The 17,192-nt window shown below is 39.9% G+C and overlaps 1 protein-coding gene across 1 annotated transcript in view; it reads right to left on the bottom strand.

Moving 5' to 3' along the window:
• slc25a21 (solute carrier family 25 member 21) overlaps positions 1 to 17,192 on the bottom strand; it is a 330,659-nt gene that overhangs the window by 37,981 nt on the left and 275,486 nt on the right. The window contains exon 5 of the mRNA XM_078407167.1: positions 2,855 to 2,921. Coding sequence (XP_078263293.1) covers positions 2,855 to 2,921 — 67 coding nt within the window. The remainder of the gene's footprint in view (positions 1 to 2,854; positions 2,922 to 17,192) is intronic.

Here is a 17,192-nt window from a genome sequence, read left to right as displayed (position 1 = left end):
CAAATGTACTGAATTGAGGTATTTGATTGTCTTATGTGGAATTGTATCATTCACCTGATTGGGTACACTGATCTGGATGGAAAAGCATAGCACAAGTACAAACCTTCTACTTTAGTTATACATGAATTTAAAACATTTTCATATCTTCATAGCGCGTGGTCATTTACCCTGTCAAATCTATATGGGCCCCCAGACCAGTTCCATTCCCTACTTATTTCTCTGTAACCTATTATCTAACACACGGTCATCACCAAATCCAAATCTTCTACGACCCACTACATGCTCAGGGCAATTCAGTTGCTGAACTACCAGCAACCAGCATGTCTTTAGGGTGTTGGAGCCACAGGTGCCTCAGCACATTCATTGGGAAAACTTTGAGGCTATAAAGTGTGGCTGGCGGATTAGTGCAAGCAGCGGGATCAAACAATGGCATAAGTCGTGCTGCCTAAGCCAAGCATGTTTAATAGCAAGTAACTGTTTATTTTCCACTGAATCCATTGCATCATAATCATAATTGTAATTTATAAGCTAAGTATGTTTTGCAGGATATGAGGAATTTGGTTTGCCATAGAGTCATACCAAAAAAGCAACAAGACACACAACCACATAAAAAATTGACATAAATATCCACCACAGCGGCTCCTCCACATTCCCACTGTGATGGAAGGCAATAAAGCCATATCTTCTTTCCTCCTTTCCTCCCGCGGTTGGGAGAGTCAAACTATTCGCAGCCGGCGATCGAGCTCCGACGTCCGGACGATTGAAACTCCTGCGGCTTGGAGTTCCCGAAAACGGTCCCTAAACAGGGACCGCGAGCTTCACGATGTTAAAGTCTGCAGCTCCCGCAGGTTGGAGCACTAGAAGTCCCAAGCAAGAGGCCGCCAACTACACCATGTTGGGCCGCAGTACGGACGGAAAAATGACACGGAAAAAGTCGCATCTCCATCGAGGAAAGAGGTAAAAAAAGTTTCCCTCACCCCCCCTACCACCCCCCACAAATACAAAAACTAAAGATAAGCTAAAACATATATTTTACAACAAATTATAAACCCAAAGAATGAAAAAGACGAAGTCAGACCGTTTGCAAGGCAGCCATCATGTGCCACCCCCTAGTTGTTAGAGCACATGGTATTGGAGGTAGGGTACTGACATGGATAGAAAATTGGTTGACAGACAGAAAGCAAAGAGTGGGGATAAATGGGTCCCTTTCAGAATGGCAGGTATTAACTAGTGGGGTACTGCAAGGCTCGGTGCTGGGACCGCAGCTATTTACAATATACATTAATGACTTGGATGAAGGGATTAAAAGTACCATTAGCAAATTTGCAGATGATACAAAGGTGGGTGGTAGTGTGAACTGTGAGGAAGATGCTATGAGGTTGCAGGGTGACTTGGACAGGTTGTGTGAGTGGGCGGATGCATGGCAGATGCAGTTTAATGTGGATAAGTGTGAGGTTTTCCACTTTGGTGGTAAGAATAGGAAGGAAGAGTATTATCTGAATGGTGCCAAGTTAGGAAAAGGGGACGTTCAACGAGATCTGGGTATCCTAGTGCATCAGTCACTGAAAGGAAGCATGCAGGTACAGCAGGCAGTGAAGAAAGCCAATGGAATGTTGGCCTTCATAACAAGAGGAGTTGAGTATAGGAGCAAAGAGGTCCTTATACAGTTGTACAGGGCCCTAGTGAGACCGCACCTGGAGTACTGTGTGCAGTTTTGATCTCCAAATTTGAGGAAGGATATTCTTGCTATTGAGGGCGTGCAGCATAGGTTTACTAGGTTAATTCCCGGAATGGCGGGACTGTCATATGTTGAAAGACTGGAGAGACTGGGCTTGTATACACTGGAATTTAGAAGGATGAGAGGGGATCTTATCGAAACGTATAAGATTATTAAGGGGTTGAACACGTTAGAGGCAGGAAACATGTTCCCAATGTTGGGGGAGTCCAGAACAAGGGGCCACAGTTTAAGAATAAGGGGTAGGCCATTTAGAACGGAGATGAGGAAAAACTTTTTCAGTCAGAGAGTTGTGAATCTGTGGAATTCTCTGCCTCAGAAGGCTGTGGAGGCCAATTCTCTGAATGCATTCAAGAGAGAGCTAGATAGAGCTCTTAAGGATAGCGGAGTCAGGGGGTATGGGGAGAAGGCAGGAACGAGGTACTGATTGAGAATGATCAGCCATGATCACATTGAATGGCGGTGCTGGCTCGAAGGGCCGAATGGCCTACTCCTGCACCTATTGTCTATTGTCTATTGTATACTGGAGGGAACACTGGTGGATTAGGGCCAATATGCTTTAAGTAAGAATATATGAAGTAATGGAATTCTGAAATTCTGTGCCTTTGATTCTTGTTCCTGTCTACCACTATCCCGGGATCACTGTTGCTGGGACCACTCTCCTGGGACCACTGTCCTGGGATCACTGTTGCTGGGATTGGTGGAGTGTCTGTCGGGGTTGGGGAGGGGTGTGAGTGCTTGCTCTTTCTTTTCAAAACATTGAAGCAGTAAAGTTTACAAGCCTTGCCCAAACGCAATAGGTGTCAGAAGGGTCCTGACCCGAAACATTGCCTATCTATGTCCTCCAGAGATGCTGCCTGACCCATTGAGGTACTCCATCACTTTGTGTTGTGCAAGATTCCAGCATCTTCAGTTCCTTATGTCTAGGTGCCTTCTCTTGGAAGTTCCACTCTAAGTGAACACAACTTCCCCTAATCTGCAGGCCAGTGTATCTGCTGCCCCTGAGCCCATCAATGTCCCCTGAAGTCTGCAACAGTTCTGCTGGATTGATGCCTGGAACTGCAGGCTCAGAGTGAGGGCACTGCAGTACAAATTATTGTCAGAATACATTGCACTTACCTTCACAGCCCTTTTAGGTGTCTCAACCAGGATGGGAGGTAAGATTCCTTTGTAAAAGCCAAGAATCCTAATTGCAGATAGAAAAGAAAATCTTATACATTCAAAAAAATGATTACATTTAGTAATTTGACAATCTGAGTTTATGAAAACAATCTTAATATTGTTGCTCCAAGTAATAATGGTCACAGTTTCCAAGATCAGCATGATAACAAACAATTAACATTATAGATTACGAAGGCAGAAGTCTACATTTGCCCTGTGGTCTAGGAATGTGATGGTTCCCTAAACTGTTCTGGTAGACAGAGATATAGAAGGTGAAATAAGTTGTTTGAACAGAGCATCAGAAACTGTTAAAAGTTGCACAATATCCAAAAGTGTTGCAAATATAGGTGGGAAGAGACTGGAAAATGGGTGAAAGAAATCAGTTCCATGGAATATTGGGTCGACTGTCAAGAATATAGACAATAGACAATAGGTGCAGGAGTAGGTCATTCAGCCTTTTGAGCCAGCACCACAAAAGACAATAAAACTGGGTTTGTGATATTATTTATTAAGAAAAGAATTGCCTGTGGGATTGAGTTTCCATTGGCTACAGTTAATTTCATCAGGGCACTGGAGAAACTATGGATATTTTAGTTGATTCTAATATCAGATTGTTCATAACCAGTAGATTGGATATTTATACACTAAAACTCTTGTTTGTTTGTTTGTTTGTTCCTGAACTACAGCCAAAACGGTACACGATAGCGTGACAATTTTAGGTCCACTTTATTCACCGTCGTCCCTTTGGTGCTAATGGAAGAAGTTTCATTGAAATCGGTGTTATATTTTTTCTATTACAAATCTCAAATTGTGGAGAACAGAGGCAAATAAATAAATGATGGGTCTTTGTCCCAAACATTATGGAGGGCACTGCAGATGGTTGAAATATTTATGTTGGTGGCATATCAAAAAACAAGAGAGCATAGGTTGAAGGTGAAAGGAAGCAGTTTTGAAGTCCTGTGGAGACAATGTTTTTCACATAGAGAGTGGTAGATATTTGGAACATGGTGGAATCAAATTCAATTACTACATTTAAGAAGCATTTCAACATACTCTTAATAGGCTTAGACGCATACAGTCCTAATTAGAGCAAATGTGATTTGTTTAGATAGGCAAAAAGGGTGGCATGGATGTGGTGGGCTGAAGGGACCGTTTCTGTGCTCTGCAACACTATGACTGTGAGTGAGTGATTAAGCTGGCTGTTGAAGTTTTATCATGTTTTGTTGTACTGCTTGTTACGTATACTGAGGTACAATGTAAAGTTTTGTTTTGCATGTTATCTAATCCAATTGGATAATACTATTATTGTACATAAAAATAATCAAGCCAAACACAAGTACAATAGGGAGAGCAAAGGGGAAGATAGAGTGCAGAATATTTTCAACATTGTAGCACATGGTTGTAACTTTTCAATGACTGACAAGTTGTTTTTTAGTAACTAAGACAAAGTATTGTGTGGAAAATAGCATTAAGTCTGAATGGGAAGACCACTAATTTTCTGTGGTGAATTTAGTCTTTATTTAACTTGCTATTCTGTATACCTGACGATGAGATGGAGGGAGTGAAGCCATTTGTGCACAGCCTACAGAGGAGAGCTCAATTCACAAAGCAGCCTGCACACTTTAATGTTAAAGTATGCCTCTGTGCTTGACTTCAGTTGCTGTCTGATTTGGGCCTGAGTGACTGAGTATTGTAAGCCCCATTGTTATTTTTACAGTAAACTTTGCCCCCATGTCTCATCGCTGTTGTATAAAAATTGCTTTTGCGCATTGGTAAAGCATGTGGGTCAGGAAATGCTAAAATGTCTCATAGCTTTCTGGGTGAAAGGTAGGATAATTGTGTGTTCATCGGAGTACAAAAATTATTTGCATCTGAAAAAATAGCGAAGCTATTTTATTTTCAGTTCTCTTTGTAATGTTATGGGCCATTTACAGCAAAGCAAAAATGCTCAAGCTGTCACTGAAGACAAACTGCTTGCTGCAATGTCCAGATGCTTGAACAATGCATAAACACTGTTCTAACTCAGTCTGAAGAAGAATCCCGACCTGAAACATCACCTATCCAAGTTCTCCATAGCTGCTGCCTGACCTGCTGAGTTACTACAGTACAATAGTTCAACAGATCTTTATTGTCACGTGTACCCTGAGGTAAAGTGAAATTTGATTTTACCATAGTCATACCAAAAAAAAGCAACAAGATACAAAATTAAATAAAAAAATTAAACGTAAACAGCCACCACAGCGGCGTGTGAGAATCTCGAGGCAAGAGCATAAGCAGAGACCCACAGCCATCAGTCCAATGTCCGGACCACCCACACGCTCCACCGTGATGTGACCAGAGTTGCACTGATCGCTTGTCGCTCTCTCTGCAGTCCCTGTCCATCTGAACAGTCAGAAAGCCGTTCACACTCGCACCAGACTCCAGGACGCTCCTGTGGCGTGACGTCTCCGAAAACACCGAGACCACCGCACTCACGGCAATCCCTCCGAGTCCCCACCAGCGCAGGCAGCATCCATCTTTCTTGCGGTGACCTTGCACTCCTCACTGTGATATTAGGCGAATAACTTTTACCTTCTTCCTCCTTTTCTCCCATGGTCGGGGCGATCGAAACATCTGCAGTCGGGGCAATTGAAGCTTCCGCAGTCGGTGATCGAAGCCCCCGCGATCGGGGTGGTCGAAGCTCCTGCAGCTGGAGTTCCCGAAGCAGATCCCTAACAAAGGGACTGCCAGCTCCACGATGTTAGGCCGCAGTGCGGACAGAGATACGACATGGAAAAAGTTGCATCTCCGTCAAGGAAAGAGATTAAAAGAAGTTTCCTGAGCCAGAAGAGGCCACCAGAGTAGTCAGAGCCAGAAAAACAAATCCCATATCCTCGACTCTCTCATTTCCCTTTTATCCCCCCTCTCTCCCCACCCCCTTTGGTCAGCATAGATTTGTTGGGCCAATCGGCCTGTTTTCATTCTGTACCTTTAAGTTAAGCTAAGCTAAGTTAAGCTTAAACTGAAGGTTGAGCAGTTGAACTGCCTCTATCTCATGTGTCTAATTATCTGCTGGTATACCATCACCCACATTAACTTTAGATTCAGCAAGTGTTAAACATGAGCCAATGATTTCCCACTCCTATTCTAACGGCGTTGTTAGATGTTGGACTTTGGAGGAGCCCCTTCTTATCTGTGGCAGGTATTGCTTCTTGGCCACCCTTTCTGTGAACCAGAGGGGATATGTGCACATGCATTTTTGTGCACATGCATCAGGTGAAAGTGTATGCTAGTTTTGTCAAACAGAAAATCACAACACTGACCCAGACCACACAAATTCCTTCTATCCAGAGATGCTGCCTGTCCTGCTGAGTTACTCCAGCATTTTGTGTCTATCCACACAAATGAATGTTTGGAATCTGGCAGACACCATGTGTTCCATGTACTCCAGAGATGTTACCTGACTCGCTGAGTTACTCCAGAACTTTGTATTTTTTTAAAAACCAGCATTTGCAGTGTTTCCAAGGACAATAAATGCCATCCTGAAAAATGAATCTAAAAAAGCACTTTATAGAAAATGAAGAACTATTTGAGTGTTGTCACCAACATAATATTATTAAGAAACAAACTATTTTGCATTCGATATCCAGGGTGGACAGATACTAATTTACACCTGTGCACAATAAACTTTCATTCCAAGCTGCACCTCACAAAAAAATAAGAATCGCTCTCTTTGTTCTGAATTCATAAAGGCTAAAGTACTTATAAAAGGAATGTACACAATTCTGCATGAATCTTGCAGATACCTGTATTATACCAAGAGAGATCAAAACTGAATGCTACATACCATGAGAGCAGATTTAGCATTGGATGTGTGGTGTTAAGAGTGAAAAGGTTGCAACTAGTTCAGTCAGACAAAAAAATAAATAAATCATCTCACAAACTGCTTTGAAAAGTTACAATTGTCAGGAAAATTTGATTTTAAAAGAATGAACATTATAATGTTTAATGTCTATCTGTTGAATTGCTGGTGGAAGAATGGCAACATTTCTTCACCAGACAGTAACATTGAGAGTAACAAAACGGAGATACAATTTTGATGTTGATTACAAGATTTTAGAAAATCTGCACCCCTAAATATATTACATTTAGCAACTGAGATAAAAGTAAATTGCAGCAAATGTATTATCGAGGCATTGAAATATATGCACATATAAAGAATTAATAAGTTTATTGGCCAAGTATGTGCATATACAAGGAATGTGCCTTGGTGCTCCGCTCACAAATGACAACACAAACATACAGTTAACAATTAAGAATAAAGCATAACCACATCAAAACAATAAGGATACAACATTATGGTCTAAACATGTGGGTGAAAATAAACCAGAGCAAAAAAGAGACTACAGACTTTGGTTATTGAGTAGAACTACTACTCATGGAAAAAAAGCTGTTTTTATGTCTGGCTGTGGCTGCTTTGACAGTCCGAATTCACCTTCCAGAAGGAAGTGCTTCAAAGATTAATTGACAGCACAATTAGTAAACAGCACAAATTGGTAAACAGCACAATTAATTGACTGAATATTCTCAACAATTCTATACAGGACCAATCTTAAGGTTGTTTTATTGCTTTCCTATTGCATTTGTGCTGTAAACTAAGCATTACTACAGAAATATGTTTCTTTTGTTGTAATAGAGTGGTGCTGAGAAATATCAGTGTGCAATTCCAGAAGAGTTCCAAAAAGGAATGGCCTTTTGCCCACTGAAGAGAACATACGCTGCTTGGGCCCAACATCACATCCAATTTAATTCTAGTGCATTGTAAACATGGTTTAAAAAGTGTTTTAGTGATCTGCAGAAATTCCTGGAAGTCCTGTAGTCTTATTAAAATGCAAGTATGGGTTAGAGTTCTCCCTTTAATAGCAGAATTCTAATGAGAGCCTAACAGGAGCTACAATATAAACAATGTATTGTTCAACACCCTTATATGTCAAAGTACATATTTCTTAAGGGCCTGTCCCACTTCGGCGATTTTTAAGGCGATTACAGGCGACTAGGTTGTCGCCGCATGGTCGTGAGTAGTCTCCAAAGAGACATAGCTTTTTGCTGGTCGCCGCAGAATTTTCTCCCTGCTCGAAAATTTTCAACGACTGCTGGCTTGACGCCAATGATCATAGCTTGTCGCCTCCTGTCGTGGGCACTGTCATAGGTTGTCGCCAGGTGACTTAGGTTGTCGCCGGTGCTGATGACGGTTATACACCTTTTATAAGAATTTTGTTTGTTTGAATAAAGTAAATTTTGGGCATTTTGACAAAAGATTGATGTTTGAAGTTATTGTATTTCAGAGTAGTTTCTCATGGCATCTCTTTCAAATATTTTCATTTCATTTATTTTGACCAATAAAACAAACACAAACACAAGCATTGCACTGCATTGAAAAGCAAACTCTTTTAATTTATTTTGACATTGCACTGCATTGGGTCTCTTCAGGGACAAGGGCTTCAACCACACAGACCTCTTCTTGGGCTTCTTCTTCTCCATTCTTCTTGTCCTTCTGTCTTGCAGAATTTTAAGCATGAGGGCCGCTGCAAGCAGCAGGGCTTGTTCTTCTTGTAAGAGCAATGCCATCATATGTTGCTCCATGGCAGTCATGAAGCAGAATGATTGGAAACCCTACCCACACTCCTTTGGCGCCAAATTTACGTGAAATGGCTACAGTTGTCATCAGTTGTGATCGACAGGGTCGTAGCTTGACGAGGGTGGAGGTAGGTTGACTTCGGTTGTCGTAGCTTGTCGTAGGTGCTGTCGTAGGTGGACGTCCTAAGTCACGACGACTGGGTCGCCGGTTGTCGGTGGCTTGCCGTCGACTAGGTGGTAGGTTGTCGTAGCTTGTCGTAGACATTGTCGTAGACATTGTCGTAGGGTGAGTCCAGTCGCCGATTTTTCGTCGATCTGTTACGACTTTGACAGTGGCCGGCAATCGCCTTAAAAATCGCCGAAGTGGGACAGTCCCTTTAGTATTCATTTGATTGTAAATATTCAAATATGTATTTTAAACAATTTCTCCTAATGAAAGATTTAACAGCAATTTGTGTTTTGTTGGTCACCAGGCAACATTAAAATTAATATTTTAATTTTTGTTTATTTCAGAATGTTAAAAAAAGGCGGAGCATTGGCACAGCTGGTAGAGCTGGTGGCTCACTGTGTCGGGGACCCGGGTTCAATCCGGACCTTGTTGTCTGTGTGGAGGTTCCACATTCTCCCTGTGACCGCATTGGTTTCCTCCGGGTGCTCCAATTTATTCACACATCCCAAAGACATGTGGATTTGTCGGATAATTGGCCTCTGTGGATGTAAATGTGGGAATACATAGAACTTGTCAATAGGTGATCGATGGTTGATGTGGGCTCAGTGGGCCGAAGGGCCAGTTGCCATGCTGTATCTCTAAAAATAAACTAAGCTAAAATAGGTATGTGTAGGAAGGAACTGCAGATTCTGGTTTACATCGAAGAGAGACACACAAAGCTGGAGTAACTCAGCAGGCCAGGCAGCATCTCTGGAGAAAAGGAATAGGTGACACTTCTGGTCAAAGTGTCTCAATCCGAAACGTCACCTATTCCTTCTCTCCAGAGATGCTGCCTGACCTGCTGCGTCACTCCACCTTTTTTGTGTCTATCTTTAAATTAAAATAGGAGTAATTTTGTTTTCAATCAATAACTGAAACAAATATACTGACTTGGAAAAAGATTACTTGAAACCTTATAGAAAGCAGAAACAATATGGAATGGTCTAATTACGTTTGATCCGTAACAAATTACTTAAATTAAATAATTCTGTCAGAAAAATAAACTGGTTTAAGTATGCATTTCTATGGACAGATTCTCAAGTAACAGAAAAATATTAATACAAATAAGCTTTAAAGTTTGGTAAATAAAAATACAAAGTGCTGGAATAATTCAGCGGGTCAGAAAGTATCTTAAGAAGAAGGATCCTGACCCGAATATCACCTATTAATGTCTTCCAGAATTGCTGCCTGACCTGCTGAATTCTGCAAGTACTTTGTGACTTTTTGTAAACCAGCATCTGGAGTTCCTTGTGTCTAAATTTTAACATTTGATAAACTGACCTCAACTAAGATTTCCCAAAGAATGGTAAATGTAATATTAAAGTTCCACTTTCAACAAAAATAGAATCTATTAATTATTGCTTGCTGCACATTAACTTAATATGACCAGAAAGAAAGGCAACTGTTTAGGCTCATTTTATCACTACTTCAACTTTGACTTTTATAATGAAGTCAAAATGTAAAATGGAAGTCAATTTCTTGTGCATACAATACTTGGGAACTATTTTCACTTCAGAGCCTCCAAGATTTTGTACATTCGAAGTTTTGTACAATTCTGTTTTCTTTAGTGCATTATGTTTAACGTATAAGAAGATTTTGCCTTAAAATGATTGTTAGCAATTCTCATCAGAACTGGTATTTCCAGTAGTCAGGAGGCAAAGGTCACTTTTCAAACAAGGTTTCACCTGAAGATCTCTATTCAGTGAAAGAATGTCAGCTGCTAAGAAGTGAATAACACTTGCAAAGAAAATCTGACACAGAACGGCTTTGATCCATGAATCCATTAGCTATTTAAACAGGCAGTCTGGAGTATCTTGCAGTACTTAATTTTTTGCAAGTGCAGTTTTTAAATGTAAAAAAATCAGCATATTGCCTAAGAATAACACAAGTAAAGAAAAAATAAATTGCAAAGTAGATGAATATGGATGCGGCTATTATAAAGGTAAATAAATCCTACGTTTGTTAACAACATCAGGATGTATGCACTACATTTAAGCCTTGCTTTAGGTTCATTGTGATTGGATTATTTTGGCGAGATAACTGTGTAAGAGAAAAGCCTCCAAAGAAAGAAACAGATAAAAGAGGATCAGGAAAGCAGATGAGGTAAAAGTCTATATGGCACTGCAAATTTCCTCTGATTAGCGGCTGAAATAAGTTTATGGGTGGTATAAGTCCGGGGAGAAGAAAGGCAGAGTGAGGCAGGTGACATTAAAATGAAATAAGACGGAATACAATGGTTAACTCCAAAACATTGTCTTGTCATATTATTCTTAATCTCATGAAGTGAAATATATAATTTCCAAGATTCAAGTGTTTTTGATAGACAACGACTTTCACCACAAAAGGAGATTACATTTCTAAATTGCCTTTCATGCATTTATGGAATATTGATAAAATAGGGTCCTGACCTGAAACCTTACGTATCCACTCCCTCCACGATGCTGCCTGACCTACTGGGTTACTCCAGCACTTTGTGTTTTACTCAAGATTACAGCATCTGCAGTTCCTCGTGCCACCAAAATACTTCTGATGTTTATTGTTGGACAAACAGAAATTAATTTGTGAACAGTATGCTCACAAATACAGCAAAGTGATAGTGACTTTGAAATCTGTTTTTTTCAGAATGTTCACTCAGAGACAATCATTGGCCACAATGACAATCATGTTCTTACTCTTCATCAAAACTATGACTTCAAAGCTTTTCTACCAACCTTAGAGAGCAGGTAATATCTCATCTCAAAAGATGAATCTTCCGCCAATGCAGTACTGCTTCAGCATAGCATTGCAGAGAGACATCGGAGCTCAATAATACAGAGTAAGATTTGAATGTAGTTCCCCCATCACAAGAGACATGAATGTCACCAACTGAGACAAAGCTGACATTGTATCAATAACAAGATAAATTATTGGACGGGACAGGTTCACAGCTGGTAGAGCTGCTGCCCCATGGTTCTAGATACCCAGGTACAATCCTGACATCGGGTGCTGTCTGTATGGAGTTTGCACGTTCTCCCTGTGACCATGTGAATTTCCTCCGGGTGCTCCGGTTTCTTCCCACATCACAAAGATGTGTGGGTTTGGAGGTTAATTGGCCTCTGTAAATTGATCCTAGTGTTAGTGGGGAGTAGATGAGAGAGTGGGATAACAAAGATCATCGAACTGGTGATCGATGATCGGCATGGACTATGAGCTGAAGGGTCTATTTCCATGCTGTATCTTTCAATTAATCATTCAATCAGCCAATCAATCAATTTCAGTGTGTTGCAACTGCTGCCCATAGCCAACAAGATTCAATGGAAAGGAAGTAAGATCCATTGATAAAATTGTCAAGTTTGACATAAATGCTATAATGAACTACAACAACAATACAAGTCTTGATTTGTTACAAAATGCTTTTAGGTTAAAAAAAATCACTTTTAAAAATCTGGTTTCCAGCTGCTGATTGAACAGTAAGATTTCAAGAATTAATGAAACAATGGACAATAGATGCAGGAGTAGGCCATTCGGCCCTTCGAGCCAGCACCGCCATTCACTGTGATCATGGCTGATCATCCACAATCAGTACCACGTTCCTGCCTTCTCCCCATATCCCTTGACTTCGCTATCTTTAAGAGCTTTATCTAAATCTCTCTTGAAAGCATCCAGAGAATTGACCTCCACTGCCTTCCGAGGCAGAGAATTCCACACATTCACAACTCTCCAGGTGAAAAAAGTTTTTCCTCATCTCCGTTCTAAATGGCCGACCCCTTATTCTTAAACTGTGGTCCCTGGTTCTGGACTCCCCCAACATCGGGAACATGTTTCCTGCCTCTAGCATGTCCAATCCCTTAATAATCTTATATGTTTCAATAAGATCCCCTTTCATCCTTCTAAATTCCAGTGTATACTAGGATTTACTCATCCAACCTGTCCACTCATCCAACCTGTCCAAGTCACCCTGCATCCTCATAGCATATTCCTCACAGTTCACACTGCCACCCAGCTTTGTGTCATCTGCAAATTTGCTGATGTTACTTTTAATCCCTTCATCTAAATCATTAATGTATATTGTAAATAGCTGCGATCCCAGCACCGAGACTTGCGGTACCCCACTAATCACTGCAAACAAAAACAATAAATTAAGAAATTGGACTATGTTCCTTAGATGAATGCATTAATTTTAACTGATATAACTGCAGTTAATGAAGCATTTTTATTACTTTAATTAAAAGTAGCAGTAAAAACACAAATTATCATATAAACAAATCTTAACAGGAATGATATTGTAATTAATAAGCTCTGGGTAGTTTCATATGTCCGTGTTATAATTCAAAAATAGTTATTCAAATGAATTATAATTTACTATCCCTATTTGTTAATCCAATTGCCATTAGATGACAGTGTGAAGTGACAAATAATTGATATTTACATCTTTCCCAATTTTTATTTCCATTGACTTCAATGCAAATAAAACTTAATGTTTTGATATAGGATTCCTAATCACAATTACCATCACATAAAAATGGAATTATTCCATTCATAGTAAAAACTATCAAGATCAAGTGAAAATAAGCCACAACTAAATATTTTCCCAAGGTTATGATAACAATGAACTGAATATTATGAATTTGTTATACAAATGAAGTATTAACAGATTATCATTTCTAACGAATAATATTTTCTGTATTTTAAATCATTTAATTTTCCACTTTTAGTTGCATAGATCTTTCAAATTAATTTCAGTGTAAAAATTACACTTAATATCCAAATTAGCTTTAAAAGAGAAAATTATCTCTTCCATGGTTCAAAAAGTATATTCCCTATTTTTAAAAGTTCAATTTAAAAATAAAGTGCACACTAGCATCCACCTATCGTCTTAAGTTAACAAGCCAGTAACTTGATACATGACAATTACTACAACCTTAAAGCCTAATGCCTATTATTGATGGAGTTTTCTCGCTATTGATATGAGACTGTCACTGAATGATTACTATGCAAACAGAGTTGCTGGAAATATGCACGCAACAATCTGTCACCGTGTATGAAAGGAGGCATTACCTGAGAAAACTAGCTGTGATCTTAAAACATAAGCTGCTGCCTGTGCTTTTAATGCACAACAAAAACCTGTTGTGTCACCTTGACATGTCCTGATAACTTGATGGTGGTTTACCCTCCCTGTACCTCATGCCCTTTTATGGATCAGCTGAGACCAAGCAGCATACCTTGCTTTTGAAACAATGATGCAGGTTCTTTATAACAAGCTTGCAACACCTGAAAATTAAACTGTTCTGTATTTTATGTTTAAAAAAAGCTGAATAATTTTAATTCCAGACACGTAAGGCATTACAGCCAGTGAAACATTTGATTTAATTTTTCATCACTGTTAAAACTAACCATTCTACATTTATTTCAAGGTAAGCCTAGATTAAATTATTTTGTTTAATATTTTAAGTTTTTCTCCATCCTGTGTTCTAAATGTTAATTGTTTCGCTTAGTTTACAGATACAGCATGGAAACAGGCCCTTTGGCCCATCTAGTCCACGCTGACCATCGATCTCACATTAATTCCCACTTCTTACACATTAGGGGCTATTTACAGAGGCCAATAAACCTTCAAAACCACACCCTTTGAGATGTGGAAGAAAACCGGAGCACATGGAGGAAACCCACGCACTCATGGAGAGAATGTGCAAACTCCACACAGACAGCAATTGAGAAAAGGATCTAAATTAGGTTTCTGGCACTGAGGCAGCAGCTCCATTAGCTGAGCCACTGTGCCTTTTTCACTGTTTTATCTTTTTTCGTACAAGGTTAATATTAATAAATTAATACAATACATAACAACCGCAAACATACATACTGGTAGTATTATCAGAAGAAGTATTACTTTAGAAAATATGACATGATCTGTTTTGTAACTACCCTTACTGGCTAACCAGGTTCTTCCTCAAAACCATTCATTTTTGTAAATACTTTGTTGTTTGTTTGTTTTTGATAAACTAAATATATTAAATTGCTGGTCAACTTTTGTAATCTGGATTAAACAGGAAGCCCACAATTTTATCTCCTGCTTTAACTAACAATCCAGACATTTGAGTTCAAATCCCATAGGACAGTTGTGGATTTAATTAACAAATTTCAATCTGAAATTGTTTAAATAAATTAGTCTGAATAATAGTGCCCATGAGATTGAATAATTGTTGACAAAATCTATCTGAGTCACTGGATGTCCTCTGGTGAGAAAATATGCTGGTGTGCCTGATATCTGATTCCAGACCTATAGAAACAAGGTTGATTCTTGCCAGTGCTCCGAAATTGTCTGATACGTCATTCATTTAAATCATAATTAAAGGTGGCTGGCACTCTCGCAGGGACAACATACATAGAACATAGATCAGAACAGCACAAGAACAAGCCCTTCGGCCCACCATGTCTATGTCAAACATGATCACTTGTCTGCTTGCACATAATCCATACACCTCCTTTCACTGTATATCCATATGCCTATCTAAAAGCCTCTTCAACGTAACTATTATATCTGCCTCAAGCACCACCCAGCAGCGTGTTCCAGGTACTCACCATCCTCTGCATAAAAAACATTGCCCCGCACTTCTCCTTTAAACTTTGCCCATATTGCCTTAAAGCTTTGCCCTCCAGTATTTGATTTTTCCATCCTGGGGAAAAGGTTCTGACTGTCTACCCTTCATAATTTTATATACTTCTATTAGGTCTCTGCGCAATCTCCAGCATTCCAGAGAAAACTATTCAAGTCTGTCCAACCTCCCACTGTGGCTGATATCCCCCAATAGAATTGACACTGACATTGATATGGGTCAACTTCTTAAATAAAAGAACAACATTTGCTACACTCCAGTCCCCCAGGATCTAGCCCATGGCTAGAAAAGATGCAAAGATCTTCCATCCTCTTAATCCTTTAATTTAATTTAATTTTCCATCACTGTAAAAGCTAACCATTCCAAACTTATCCAGACAAGATTCAACCTGGGTTGCTGGGGCTGTGGGACAGCAGTCCCATAAACTATGCCACTGCCCAGGGTGTTGGGCATATGCACATGTGGTATCTCAAGGGCCTGTCTCACTTAGGAGAATTTTTAGGCGACTGCCTGCGACTGTCATAGTCGTAGCAGGTCGCTGAAAAAACGGTGACTGGACTCCCCCTACGACAGCCTATGACAGGCTACAACAACCTACCACCTAGTCGACGTCAAGCTACGGCAAGCTACCGACGACCAGCGACCCAATCGTCGCAACTTAGGATGTCCAACTACGGCCGCGCCTATGACAACCTACGACCATACAGGGGACAACCTACGACAACTGAAGTCAACCTACATCTACCTGCGACAAGCTATGACAAGCTATGTCCCTGTCGGCGACAACTGAAGGCAATTTACGTCAGTTTGGCCTCCGGTTTTGACGCCTGTACCTGTCGCCGGTTGATGTAGGTTGACGTAAGTAGTCGCCAATGGAATTCACTGGTCAGCACCGGCACAACCTACGTCACCTGGCGACAACCTGGCGACAACCGACGACAGCGCCTACGTCAGGAGATGTCAAGCTACGATCATTGACGTCCAACTAACAGTCACCAAAATTTTTTAAACATCTCAAAATTCAGCGGCGACCAGAAAAACGCTATGATTCTTTGGAGACTACTCATGACCATACAGGCGACACCCCGGCTACCGTGTGGCAACAGCCTAGTCGCCTGTTGTCGCCTAAAAAATCGCCTAAGTGGGACAGGTCCTTCACTAATGGGAAAACATATTGCCAAGGCACAAAGATTGACCACGAAAACACCTTTCCCTAATTTTGAATTAAGCAGCAATAGTTGTAAAGTTCAATTTAGTTATTTATCCCTGTCAAAATAATCACTTAGCAAAAAAGTTTTAAAACATTAATAGACCACAATTATTGTTCATTTAATTCCTATTAATCACTAATACAATCTATCTTAATCTCTGTTACATGGGCTGATAAATGGCAGTAAGATATTTCCGACCGAGATAATAAAATGACCCTCTAATCATTTTTATGTTGCCACATGCAAATATTTATCTTTGCTCCTGGGACAAGATCACACCGAGGCACGATATAAAACTGTCAGCTCTAAAACAGGTGAATTACTAGTATGTTAATATTTGTGTCTGAAAACTAACTATGGTATATTATCACCATTTATCATCTGCAATGTCTCTGCAGTGTATTATTACCTGTTATCTAGGCTAAAACTAATAAGATTTTACTATAACAAGATACCTATATATGCTACATTTGTGCTTTAAAATATTGCCAACAATGAAGGAGAAAGGAATTTTCCCATCTAAATCACGTTGGCACCAAAGGCAGATAATAACTTTTATAATGTTACATTTTCTAATTTCAACTAATTCTGAGCACAAATTTTAAAGAAACAATTTCAATGTCTATTTACACAGCTGCAGGGAGAATACATTTCTTTGGGTTTTGCCA

This window comes from Rhinoraja longicauda, chromosome 10 (genome assembly GCF_053455715.1).
Source record: "Rhinoraja longicauda isolate Sanriku21f chromosome 10, sRhiLon1.1, whole genome shotgun sequence".
Taxonomy (NCBI): Eukaryota; Metazoa; Chordata; class Chondrichthyes; order Rajiformes; family Arhynchobatidae; genus Rhinoraja; species Rhinoraja longicauda.
The sequence above is the reverse complement of the archived record's forward strand: the minus strand, read 5'-3'. Positions and strand labels throughout refer to the sequence as shown.